The sequence below is a fragment of the Phodopus roborovskii genome, unplaced genomic scaffold, assembly GCF_943737965.1.
Source record: "Phodopus roborovskii unplaced genomic scaffold, PHOROB, whole genome shotgun sequence".
Lineage (NCBI taxonomy): Eukaryota > Metazoa > Chordata > Mammalia > Rodentia > Cricetidae > Phodopus > Phodopus roborovskii.
In genome coordinates, this window is record NW_026126480.1 from 53,799,034 (window position 1) to 53,812,010 (window position 12,977).

Genomic DNA, 12,977 nt, shown 5'->3' on the forward strand with positions numbered 1-12,977 from the left:
TTAAATTCCAGTTTAATAGTAGAATCTCAGGTCAGATTAGCAGTCTGTAACAAAACTCCCCAGTCCCTCTCAAGACTCACACAGAAGGAAAACCAAGGTCACATAGGTGGGTGAAGCAATGCAACTGGTTAGTAATGGTAACAGGATTGTGTTTTACCTTGCAGATTTTTAAAAGTACATTTAGCACAGTGACTTCACTTTATGAAAATCATACATGTAACTGTCTTAGTTATGCATCTTTCCAGAAAAAAAGGCAAAATGCCAAAAATTGGCTAACAATAAAACACATTATAAAAACCTTAAGCCCAACAATTCACTGAACATGCATTGTTTTTGTTGGTCTTACTTGTCCATTTCAGACATTTCCCAGGTTTGAAGGGACCTACCTCTTCCCTGGAGTATATAACCCAAAGGCTTTACGAAATTCCTCCAGGTTTTGTTTTTTCCCCCCTTCTGGTTCCTCCCTGAGCTTAGCTCTCCAATCTGGAAGAACAGTACTTTCAGGGCTGGAGTGGGGGTGGGAGTGTCACATGACATAACGCACTTTTAGCACCCACTGCGAGCACCCACTCTGTGCATTTGCTCTCATTTGGGCATATTTCCTTCCTCTCCTAAGCAGATAGCAGCTCACCGTGGTTAAGCCATTAAACCGTAGACCACCCAGCGGCTAATAAACCAAGAAGAAACCCAGCCAGGCCTAGAAATGTCCATCCCTGCCCCCAACCCCTTTAAGACAGTGACTAGGCCAGAATTCTCCTGGTTGATAAATGAGAGGAGCTGAGGAGCCGCTGTGATGACGGTTCCAAGAATCTGATTTGTGAGAAGGCGAATCTCCAGGAGCACCATGGAGATGCTTTTGGAAAGCGGGCCAGCCTACCTGCCGGAAGGAGGACGAGAGAAAGGGGGCAAGGCAGAGAGAAACGCTTAAGCGAGATGGCCTGGAGGTGCCCAAAAAGGGACATTTGAAAAGGAAACGGAGGCCGCATCTCGGGGAAACCTCGGAGGTGAGTGACATTAAAAGGGCTGCACATCCTAGCAAAGACAAAGGTGCAGTGTCCAAACTAGGAAGAATGAGCCCCGTTAACTGTGGGTGGTACCCAGGCGCCCAAGGGGTGTCGCGGGGCAGGCAAGGACCGGAAGGTGGGGGTCAAGCAAAGCATCCACGCGGAAGACCGTGGGGGGTCGGGAGCCGGCAGAGAAGCGGCGGTCCTGAATTTGCCCCGGGGAAGGTCAGCGACCCCCAGCCGGGGAACCACTGTAGGAACCAAGAGGGGCCACGGTTGCCATGGCGCCTGACGGGGAGGGGGTGCCTCGCGCCCCGCCCCAAGCCCCGCGGGGCCCGCGAGCTCCAGATGGTCCCGGGCCTCCCGCGGGAGCCGGCGGCCTGCGGCAGGGGGAGGCTATTGTCCTCCTTCCGCGGCGCCGCAGTCCCGCCGCTCGCGGCCGCGCGCAGCCGCCACGCGCCCCGCGGCCGCCGGCCCCGCGCGCCCCCCGCGCCGCTCGCGCCCTGTGACAGCGCCCGCCTGCCGTGCGCCCCGCGCCCGCCCCACTGCCGCCGCCTGTGACCGCCCGCTACTACCCCTCGCGACCCGGCTGTAGGCGCGGCGACGACCAGTGCGCCCGGACCGGCCACGCTCCCGCTACCCGGCAGGCGCTCTGCACCCAGGTAGGTGCCGCCGGCGACCCGGCCTGCTTTTGTCCCGGCCGGCAAGGAGGCGTGCTTTGTGAAGGCGCATGCAGGCGGCGGGGTCGGTCCTGGGGACCCCGGGAGGGAGGATGCGACGCCGAGTGCCCGGTTCTTTGCGGGCCATCCAGGTACCACTGAAGACTGTGGGGGTTGAGGCTTGTGGCACGCGAACCTTAGTGGAGCGAAGAGAAGAGTCTGGAAGAGTTGGGCTGACAGACGCGCTGATGGATCGGGGTCGCCTGGGCTCGGAGCGCGTCTGGCAGAGCAGGCTTTTAGTGGTGCGTCGGTTCCTGCGGTGGACCGGCCTGCGCCGGTCGTGGGACTGGGGATGCGCTCGGGTCTGTCCGGGGCCTGTGAACACCTGGCTTCCTCCAGCTCTGCACCTTATTGGCAGCTGGCTATGGGGCTTCGTGGGCTTCTCCTCACCTCTGTGGTAGCTAGCTCTATGCTGCCCTTTAGGTCTCACACTGGTATGAGAAGTAGACAGAATTGGTGGAGATGACTGTAGCTGCTAGAAAGGGTGAAACGTCTCCAGGCTGTGAGGAAGCGTTGTATAAGGTGTTTTGGGGGCTCAGTACATTTACAGGGCTTGTGGAGTCCGCTTATCATACAGCTATCCAGCAGGGTTTCCTGGCTGAGTTTCCAGTTCCAGCTCCACCATCCATTTACACCAACCACTCTTGACTCCAGCCTTCTGCATGCCAGTATCCCCATGACAGTGCATGCTTGTCTGAGATACAGGCTTGCCCCTGTCCTAATATGATTTCTCAGCTGCTGCCCCTCATTACAATTCCAATTTTGAGAGCCTGGGTTTGAAGGCATTGTCAGTTGATATCGATATCAACAACCCGGTTTCTCTTGAAGGTAAAGAGAGAAGAGTGAGTTCCATATGTGTATGTGTGTATCTCAGCTTGAGCGTGGGGCAACCTATTGGCATGTTGGGAAGAGCTAAGATGGAGCTTAGACTTTCCTGGTAAAGAAACTGATGTAAGCTCGAGCTTAAGGACGGGGGTGGTAAGGGAGGGGAAATGAGTCTGAATAATTATGCCTCGGGTGGCAGATTTTTTTATTTATTTAGGTTTTAGACCAGGTGATCTTCCTGCCAGTTTCTTGGGTGCTGGGATTACAGGTGTGCAGCACCATTCTCGGCCTAAATAGCAGATTCTAAAGGAGAAAATGAAAAACCCACTTCTCAGCCCAGTTCCAAATCCTTCACAGCAGAACCCTAAGCTTTATTAAGAACACTGCCTGGGGAAAGGCTGGGGTTCTCTCGTTCTTTCTCCTGTTTTTGAAAACACCCTGAATTTCACTGAATTTCCCTTTTTCTCTCCCTGCCAATCCATCCATTTATACTTTGAGTCAGATGAGATTTGCTCAAGTCCCTATCTGTCCTAATGTATTATTCACTCTGGCCATTTTTTCAACTCCGACATCCCAGGGCTGTTTAACTCTGCCCTCCTTCCTCTCAGTATCGGTTCAGTTTGATTAGTTCTAGAGCCCACTTCATCTTCATTTTTCCTGTCATAGCCTGGGGCTCTGGCTCCTGTCCAGAGAGGGAAGAGATATTTAGTTTAGCCCCAGATAAGGCCTGCACACACTCAGAAGTCATCCACAGTCACACTCACCCCTGAAACTTTGTGCCTTCTCAGTCCTCAGAGCTTCCCTAAGTAGTTCCCACTGCTTGCTTGGATGTCAGCGGCCCTTTGAGTGTGTGCCTTTGACCTTTCATAAACCATCTTTTAAGCCACCCGGGAATGAATTAGTTATGCAAAGTCCCAGGCCCATTGCAGACCTGCCACACCAGAAGTGGGGTGTGGAGGGAGGCAGTGATCTTTTTCAGTGGTCCAGCACTCAGGTCATGTGATCTGTATTTGCGACTCCTTGGTCGGATGTTTAGTGCTTAGCCCTGAAAGTCCTCTAGCAGAGAAGCACGCCTTCTCCCATCTCCATTCTTTTCATGAGTGTTTTCTTCATCCCTAAGAGAAACATTGATCCAATGACCAAATAAGAATTATGGTGAATTCATGTGATATCTTTTTATTGAATACCTATTCTGCTGGGCCCAGAAAGAAATGAGAGAAAGAGAGAGAGAGAGAGACCCCTGTCTGTTCTCAAGGAGTTAAACTAGGAACAAGCAGAGACATAAACAGCTAGCGGTCATAAATGAGATAGGCACAGTAATAGCTGCATTCAGAGGGGTGAATGGAGCAGGAGGAGGAACACTCTCCAAGGCAGGTAAGGAATTAATCTGGAGCAGGATGTGGTGTGAGGAGGAATTGCAGGACAAGGCAGGACAGGAAATAGGGTTTCTAGTTTTTTTTTAAACCAGTGCCAATGGAGGAAAGTGAGAGAGGGCCCAGCTGCCTGCAGGACCAACCCTGGCCAAGCAGAGTCTGCATCCTGCAATACTTGGTGGGCATAGGTTTCTAGCAAGACCTCTGGCCTGAAGCTAGTCGGGGGTAAAGCTATTCTGGTGCTAAGCAACCACATATGCTTCTTGGACCTGGCTGAGGTCAGCGGCTAAGAACGAGGGGGAAAGAAGCAGAACTGTAATCTGGATTAATGGTGGCACCATTCTTCTGCCAGAGTTCAAGAATCCTTGGAGGAGAATAAAATTGAGGATTTTTCCGTTGAAGGGGGATGACAGTCATGTGGCTGGGGATTTGCTGTAAGTCTGAGCATGGAGACCCAGGTCATATGTAAGACATGATCTTGGTAGGAAAATCTCAAGCAGAAAACCACAAGACTCTGAAGCTGGCAGCTGCTGGAACACAGAAAACACATTGTACAAGACGATGTGCGGGTCCAGAGCTAGAATGTTTAAAAACTGACTGTCAAGGCACAGAAATGGGGCTTGTAGTGTTTTAACCCCCCCTTCTTCTCCTGTAAAAGGGAAATAGCAGGTTGTGTGGTTCATGCCAATAGGATTTTCTGAAGGAGGCAGAGCTGGGAGCATCACAGCCTGAGCTACACATTTTAAGCTTGTCGGTGGCAGCAGTGTACCCCTTTAACCCCAGCACTTGGGAGGCAGGAACAGGCAGATCTAAGTTCAAGGCCAGACTGCTCTACAAGGCAAATTCCAGGGCAAGCTCCAAAGCCACAAAGAGAAACCCTGTCTTAAAAAAAAAAAAAAAAAAAGGAAAAGGAAAAGAAAATAGTATAATAAACTAATGAGGAGAAACTGGATGTCACCTGAAGGTGCCTTTGTTGGATGGTCTGTGGATAGATTGGGTTCTAAGACCCTCAGCTGAACTGAGAGTGGCTGCTGGTTAGGAGATTTTAATTCTAAACACAGTAGGGCCAAGGCCAGTGCTTCTGAGTCAGACTCTTAGTCTCTTGTTCAAAAAACAAAAGTGTTAGGTGGCTGGTTCAGGTCATGCCTGGCTTATAGTGTTCTTTGCTCAGGGTGATTCAACTCTGCCCTACAATTTAGTTTTATATAAATATTTACAGAGCAAATCCAGTGACTCTGTTGGTGGAAAGTGATGGGAAAGGAGTTCTAGGCATAGTAGAAATTAAACTCCATATCCATCTATAGAGTAATGAAAGACCAAATCAAGGAACTAGAGGCCTTTTTTTTTTTTTATTCTTCACACCTTGGCCTAGTTAGCTTTAACTGTCAATGCGGTAAAGCCTAGAGTCATCTGAGAGGATGACTATCTACAGGAGACTGGCCTATGGGCATGTCTGTGGGGGATTGTCTGGATGGTTATGGATATGAGAGGCTCCAGCCCACTGTGGACAGCATCATTCCCTGTGCAAGTGGTCCTGGACTGTATTTTTTGGTTTTGCTTTTTTTTTTCAGACAGGGTTTCTCTATAACTTTGGTGCCTGTCCTTGAACTTATTCTGTAGATCAGACTGACCTCAAACTCACAGCAGCCTGCCTGCCTCTGCCTGTGAGTGCTGAGATTAAAGGTGTATGTCACCACTGCCCAGCCTCTGGGATGTATTTTTTTTTTTTTTTAAAGCCAACTAAGCATGTTTCTGAAAGGAAGCCAGCTAGCAGGGCATTCCTCTATAGCTTCTTCTGCATGAATTGCTGCCCTAACTTCCCTCAGTGATGGGCTGCAACTTGAAAGTATAAGTCAAATAAACCCTCAGAGGGCATTATAACAGCAACTGAAAGGAATCTGAAACATACTTTCTTCATTTTACTCTCAGGAAAATACTGGTGTGAGGCAGGGCTGCCTAGCCAGGCCTTTAGAGAGGGCCATGGTTAGCTTTTTGGAAGCAGCTGATGATAGTTGCTAAATTTTGCCTTTGTGTGCCCATGTGAACGCACACTCCTTTCCATCTAGAGTCTCACCACCCAGCCTTTCCCAAACCATGGGACTTTGCTCACCTCCTTCCTTCCCAGATCAGGTATTTTTTTTTTCCAAGACAGGGTTTCTCTGTGTAGCCCTGACTGTCCTGGGACTCAGTTTGTAGACCAGACTGGCCTAGAACTCACAGAGGTCCACCGGCCCTGCCTCCTGAGTGCTGGGATTAAAGGTATCCACCTCCACCACCCAGATGGAGTAGTTCATTAGTTTAAACTGTCTTGTGTTGAAGAGATATTAAGAAAATGAAAAATGTGGGATTTAGAATTCTGTTAAAGTTACAACTCTCTGCTCCCTATCCCCTTGAGTGGCTAGTAAATATTGTTTTACACCAGAACTTTGGACCTTATAGACTTTCAAAAAAATCCCCAGCAGCTAATCTGAAGTGAGGACAGAGTATGTTTGCTTAAGTTAAGGTCATAAATAGTACTGGCAAGTAAAATGATCCAGATAAAGTAGCCTAGGCCATGGAAGCCTGGGATATATGCTGATACCTCAAGGCACTGCTTAAGGGCCCCAGGATGGTCAGGGGAGATGTTAATGTTGTCTCTACCAGAAGCTATGATGATGAATTAGAGGGGCTGGAAGGGTAGCTCTGTGATGAAAAGCAGTGGTGTTTCTTTCAGAGGACCCAGGTTCAGTTCCCAGCACATGGCAGCTCACAACTGTGTGTAACTCCAGTTCCAGGGAATTCAGCATCCTTTTCTAGCCTTGCTGGGTTCCAGGCAAACATAAAGTACATAATATGTACCAAAACATCCATAGCCATTAAAAAAAAAAAAAAAAGTCTTTTTCAAGACAGGGTTTCTTTGAGTAGCCTGGAGTGGCTGTCTTGGAACTCTGTAAACCAGCTGGCCTTGAACTCACATAGAGTTCTGCCTGCCTCTGCCTCCCAAGTGCTGGGCCTGACTTTTTGTTTTGGAGGATGGGGGCAAGATCCTCTCTTTTAAAACGTCAAAAATAATCTTGCTTCAAAACCTAGGAAGGAAGGCAAAAATAAGAAGGGTATCGTGAGTGGCAGGCTCAGCATCCCCAAGGTGCTCTTCACAAGCCTTTCTTCTTGTAGGAACAGGAAGCCACCCACCACCATGAGCAGCACTCTGTCACCCACAGACTTCGACAGCTTGGAGATCCAGGGCCAGTATAGTGACATCAACAACCGCTGGGACCTGCCCGACTCAGATTGGGACAATGACAGCAGTTCAGCCCGCCTCTTTGAGAGGTCCAGAATCAAGGCCCTGGCAGGTAAGGGATGGGCAGAGAGGTCATGAGATTGGTGGAGATGGGTTTATGAGCTTGGAAGGCAGACTCTTCTGTCTTTATGAGAAGAAGGCTGACTTCATTTTCTAGGCTGCTGCTCTGAAGCAACAGATACAGGCCCTTTGAGGTCAAATGTCATACAGTGTACAGCATCCCTCAGCTTCCTTCTCCCCTAGCCTAGAGATGCCACCCACATTAACCCTGCAAGTGCCCAGCTGGATGGATGAGCTTACTTTGATGACCTAAGGCCTGAGTCGGGTCCCTGTCCCTACAGTGCTTTGCCTTTTGACTCTAATTGTCATTTCTGCCCCCACCCACCTTTCCCTCCGCTCTCCCTCCCCCCCCCTTCCTGTGTACCTTCTCTTACACATCTGTCATTTCCCACACCTGTTCTCCATCCGGCCCTATTATCTTCCTGGCACTCTCTCCGCCTGTTCTTCCCATTATTTTATTTACCTGTTCCCTGAAGCAGGGAAGCCGCCCTTCCATTCTCCCAGGGTTTGCTCTCCACCCACCCCACCTCAGCCCTTGCCTTCCCCTATGGCCAGGGCTCTCCCCATAGCTGTGCTGGACACAAACAAACCAGTCTGACAGGCTTCCCCCGTAAGGGCATGGTGGGGGGGGTCATGGTAACCGGAGTGCAGCTGCTACCTGACACCATCAGCCAGTGGCTGTTTTGGGACTGAGTCACCCACACCCTAAGGCCACCCACCCAATCTGCCTTGTACATTCATCCCACCCTCTTCATAGCTACTGACCTGCCCATGGCCCAGCCAGTTCTAATATGAGAGATCATTACTTCCACTTAAGGAGCGGCTCCCAGCAGGGAGGCTCCCAGCAGAAGAGATTCGGAGGCCTTGATGATTTTTACAAATGTAGGTTCTTGAGAGAGATGAATTTCAGAACCTTTAGACATATAGTTCAGAATGCATGATTCTTAAGAGCTTTCCCAGGAAATTATACTCAGCCCACCCAGCACCAGACAATGGCTACAGTTTGTGGGGTTCATGGATCACTTTCTCCTGACACCTTCCTGAGTAGGGCTGAAGACTGGCTGATGAGAACGAATACCGGTACTTCAGTAGATCAGGGAAGACAAGAAATGTCGGGTACCGGAAACGTCACCTCTTTGGGGAAGTCTGCCTGGCTCCCTGGTTTTAGATTCAGGTGTCCTCTGGTACACTATCATTAATGTCATTGTGCACATGCTACCCAAACTTCTGGTGATATCTGCCATGACACATACTCCCAGAGCTGTCATTGTGTCTGTACTAGTCACATGCCAATCAATGTGATCATTATATCTATGTGTACATACTATATGCCACCTAGTAAATCTTGCAGGTCTAGCTCACATGACAGGTGCTACTCAGAGCTCTCACCATGTCTGTGAGCATGCCTCATGCCACCCAGTACAGCTGCCATGTCTGAGCATTTGACACATACATCCCAATATTGTCAAACTCTGCATACAAGACTTGTGCCGATCAGAACAGTCACCGGATGCACACACACCACTTGATGATCTCATCTAGTGTTTGTTTCCCACTCAAGACTGGCTCCCCTGAAAAGGCATCTCTGAATGGGCTTTGCTGTGCACAGTGCCACTCACTCAGTAGGTGCCAAATGAATCCTAAATGATTGAGGATGATGAGGAACAAGTGTAGGCAGCCAGTGACAAACGCAGAAGTTCAGAAAGAGGAAGGAAGGGCATTTGATAGTTGCGCCCAATATTAGGGTGTATGGGGGCTGGGATGTTGACTGAGGAGCCTGGTGGGCAAAGAAAAGGGCTGGTGCTGGAGGACATTCACAATACTTACTCTCCAGAGTAGGCCATAGAAGTCAGCACGCACACACCTGGCTTCTCTTCCAGGATCTCCTTGCCTCCCCTTGCCTCTGTATTTCTCTGTTCCCAGGGGCCGAGATCAAAGTTCAGGTGTCCTGACATAGCCCACCTAGAGAGGCCTGCCCACGGCAGATGTTCTGAAAGGAGTTTGCTTTGGGGCCCCCTCTGGCAGGTTTTCCCTAGTCTTGGGCAACTAGTGGCCTAACAGGTCTCTTGGGTGCTGGCAACTCCCTCCTCCGCCCCTGCAGGGCCTGGCCAAGCCCCAACTGGCTCCGCCTCCTGAGTAGCGTGCCCCTCCCCCGCCACTGTCCGACCTGTTTGTCTGGAGCTGCCTCTGTCTCCTCTCCCCACAACCAGGTGTGCCCTACACACTGTCTCAGAAGCTCAGGCATCCCATAACTTTTCCCCCACTCCTTGAAACTCCCAGCATCCTTGAAACAACTCCACCCTAAAAGGTACGGAAGCCTGTTTTTGGAACCCCGGCACAGGCTCAGGGGACACACACTCTTGGCCCTGCTCTGGCAGGGGAGCATGGACTCTGGGTCACAGGCTGAGTAGGAGGTAGCAGGCACCATGAGCGCAAACGGAGTGGGCAGGATACATGGAAATGGCCTGCACGGGCCTGCTGAGTTTTACTATGAGGCTGTGGAAGGGTCTCAGAACCCCGGGGGCGTCCTGCTCTCACCAGCTGCCTTCATCAATCCTGCTCAGTATGCCAGTGTGCTGGAAGGACGCTTCAAACAGCTTCAAGGTGAGTTTTCCCGGGCAGAGGGAAGCCTGTGTGCCAAAGGGGGCCTGGAAAGCTAGCATGCCCCGAATCCGTGTTACCCAAATGTTTATGTTGAGGGACAACCTGGTGAAACTTATAGGGAATCATTGCAAGTAGCCAGAGAACCCAGACGTGGACAACTGAAATCCCACCCAATGAGATCTGGGTGGGGGTGGCATAAGGGATGTGACCTTGAGGTGTCCTGCTGGTTGCAAAGGTGATGAGGATGAAGGAAGCTTGTGGGTTCGTCTCATCAGCTAGAGAGGCCATAGCAGCCTTCCCTGGTGGCTCACCCTCATGGTTAGGCCATGCTGGCCTTGTTAAGGAGAAAAGGGGAATGGTCTGGAGGCCTAGGACCTTGAGCTCTTAACGTGTTTTCTGGGGCTTCTGAATGACTGTGAAGGGAGGATGTGTAGAAAATGGAGACCTTGTGTCAGAGAAGAGGGTTTGTACACACAGGTCCCACAGATGTCTGAACAGGAATGTTCATCTTGGCACAGAATAGTTTATTTCATGGCATGTGTGTTTAGGGATGTCTTGTAATGTTACACTTTGGTGTCTGGCTTTACCAGGTCTTTCTAGGTACTGTTTCCACCTTAGTCTACCGATGTGCCTCACACCAGCCTGCCTGGTATCAGAGTCTCCCTGGATTCATTAATGGTCAGATGACTTAATCTGTCCTCAGCTCACACAGGGCCTGGAACCCTGAAAGAGGTGCAGAGTCACCATAGGCATCACAAGTGCTGGGGTGTCCCACATGGTGATTGGGACCCCAGGTTTGGCACAGGCACAGGGAGTGGAGGTGAGAAGGTCAGGGACAGACTTGGGTGTGTGCCTGTTTTATGGGGGAGGTACACAGGAATGTAAATTTAAGGGATGAGTCTAGATTTTTGAGGTGCTAGTGCTGAGATGGAGGTAAGCGTGACTCTACACACGTACCACTGGGGCTGGGTCCCCACATGGGTCTCTCTGAGGGCAACTGGCAGGAATCCAGTGCAAGGCTTACCTGTCCCTTTCCACTTACAACATATTAAATCATCAGTTCCTGTGCAGCCTGACAGCATCCCCAGTGAGGAGCTCTCTCTGGGGACTAGGCTATCTGGCCTTTCCTACCTCTCTTGAAGGTTGACACTCAATTCCACCTGCATTGCTCCCTTGAATTTGCAAGTTCTTATTTGTTTGTTTGTTTTTGATCTGCCCTGGCTGGTCTGGAATTCACAGAGATAAGCCTGTTTCTGCCTTCTAAGATTAAAGGCATGCACCACCAAGCCTGGCCTAAATTCTTACAAATTCTTCTGAGTCTTGGGGTATTGGTGTTCTAGGTCTGCATCCACTATAGCCAACTGTGCAACCCTGCCTCAGGGTATAGTAGCCTAACTTTTCTGTACATGATCCAGAACAGGGAGCTGCCTTAAAGGCCCACACAACCTCTCCACTGCCAAGTCCAGTTGCTGACCACCTGGGAGATCTGTCACACCTTCTCCCCTGTCCACATTTGAAGAAGGGCCCTGCCTTTATCAAAGCTCCCCAACAGGGAGCGCATCACACTGGACAACCACTAAGTGTGTCATACCCAGTATCTCCTTTAGTTGCTACAGTGACCCAATACGGTAGGAAGTAATATGCCTATCCTACAAGTAGAGAAACTGAGGCACTGAGTAAGTTGTCAGTATTTCATCTCTGTTACAGCATGAAGCCTAACCCCAGCCCCTTTCTTCTCGAGGCCTTCTTGGTCTGTCTTGGCTTTTCTTTTTTTTGTTTGTTTTTTCAGGGACAGGGTTTCTTCATGTAGCCTTGGTTGTCCTGGAACTCTCTCTGTAGATCAAGTTGTCCTCAAACTCACAGAGAGCCACTTACTTGTCTCCACCTGGGATTGAAGGCTTTGTCTTGCTCTTCTTACCTTTCCTTTGCTCATGAGCGCATCCAAGCCTCTTGATTTAGAGTTTTTCTCTTGGTCAATCCTAACTCTGCCCGATCCCAGCTGTCACTTCTACTCTCTCACACACCCCATCCCACACCATGCCAGTACTGTCCTTGAAGGACAGAAATGACTCCTTGTTGTCGCTGCAGATGAACGCGAAGCTGTGCAGAAGAAAACCTTCACCAAGTGGGTGAACTCCCACCTGGCCCGGGTGACATGCCGGGTGGGAGACCTGTATAGCGACCTGCGGGACGGGCGCAACCTCCTGAGGCTCCTGGAGGTGCTCTCGGGAGAGACCCTGGTGAGCTGGGGTACTGGACAGAAGAGAGAGGGAGGGAGGGAACTTCAGGGAACAAACCACAGCGGGTGCCATAGAGCGCTGAGCAACATACCATGGCTCCTCTGACTAGAGGATGGTCTCATTCCAAGAGGCTTTGCTACATGGATTACATGGGAGCCATGCTTTGCAGAGACAGAACAGTGGCCCCATTGAAAACTTTTCTTCTCCTACCCACTAGGGTGTAATTAATTACCTTGGGAATCTTAATCTGCCCAAGCATCATCTGCAACCTTGCTTGGGTTCCATGACCTCTGGCTTGACCCTAGGGCTGTCTCTGTATTCCCAGAGGAGATCATGGGAGGTATGGGGCAGGTTGCTGAGAAAATTAGGCAGAAAGAAAGTGGTCCCATGCCACTGTACCTTCCATCCACCCACAGCCAAAGCCCACGAAGGGCCGAATGCGGATTCACTGCCTGGAGAATGTGGATAAAGCGCTGCAATTCCTGAAGGAGCAGAAAGTGCACTTAGAAAACATGGGCTCCCATGATATCGTGGATGGAAACCACCGTCTGACCCTTGGGCTGGTGTGGACCATCATCCTTCGATTCCAGGTATCCTCCAGGTGTTATCTAAGATGTGGGTTGTGCACCGACCAGTTTTATACTCCCACTCTGTTAACTGATGGTCCATGACAATTGAGGGGCTGGAGAGATGGCCCAGGAGTTAAAAGCACTATAATGGCTGTTTTTCCAGAGGATCTGCATTCAATTCCCAGCACCCATATGGCAGCTCACAACTACTTGAAACTCCAGTTCTAGGGGATCTAATACCTTCTTCTGGTCTCTGAGAACACCAGGCACGCACATGGTGCACAGACAAACATACAGGCAAAA

General features: G+C 50.3%; 1 protein-coding gene across 4 annotated transcripts in view; it reads left to right on the forward strand.

Moving 5' to 3' along the window:
• Positions 1–522: 522 nt before the first annotated feature.
• Sptbn2 (spectrin beta, non-erythrocytic 2) overlaps positions 523–12,977 on the forward strand; it is a 40,141-nt gene continuing 27,686 nt past the window's right edge. Inside the window, exons 1-4 of one of the 4 annotated variants that reach the window (XM_051193587.1) lie at positions 523–1,004; positions 7,075–7,253; positions 11,954–12,105; positions 12,522–12,695. In XM_051193587.1, the coding sequence (XP_051049544.1) occupies positions 7,097–7,253; positions 11,954–12,105; positions 12,522–12,695 (483 nt within the window). In that variant the 5' untranslated portion in view covers positions 523–1,004; positions 7,075–7,096. Of the gene's footprint in view, positions 1,005–1,516; positions 1,667–7,074; positions 7,254–9,370; positions 9,866–11,953; positions 12,106–12,521; positions 12,696–12,977 lie in introns of those variants that run through there. The other 3 variants (XM_051193588.1, XM_051193586.1, XM_051193585.1) reach the window with 3 other exon arrangements.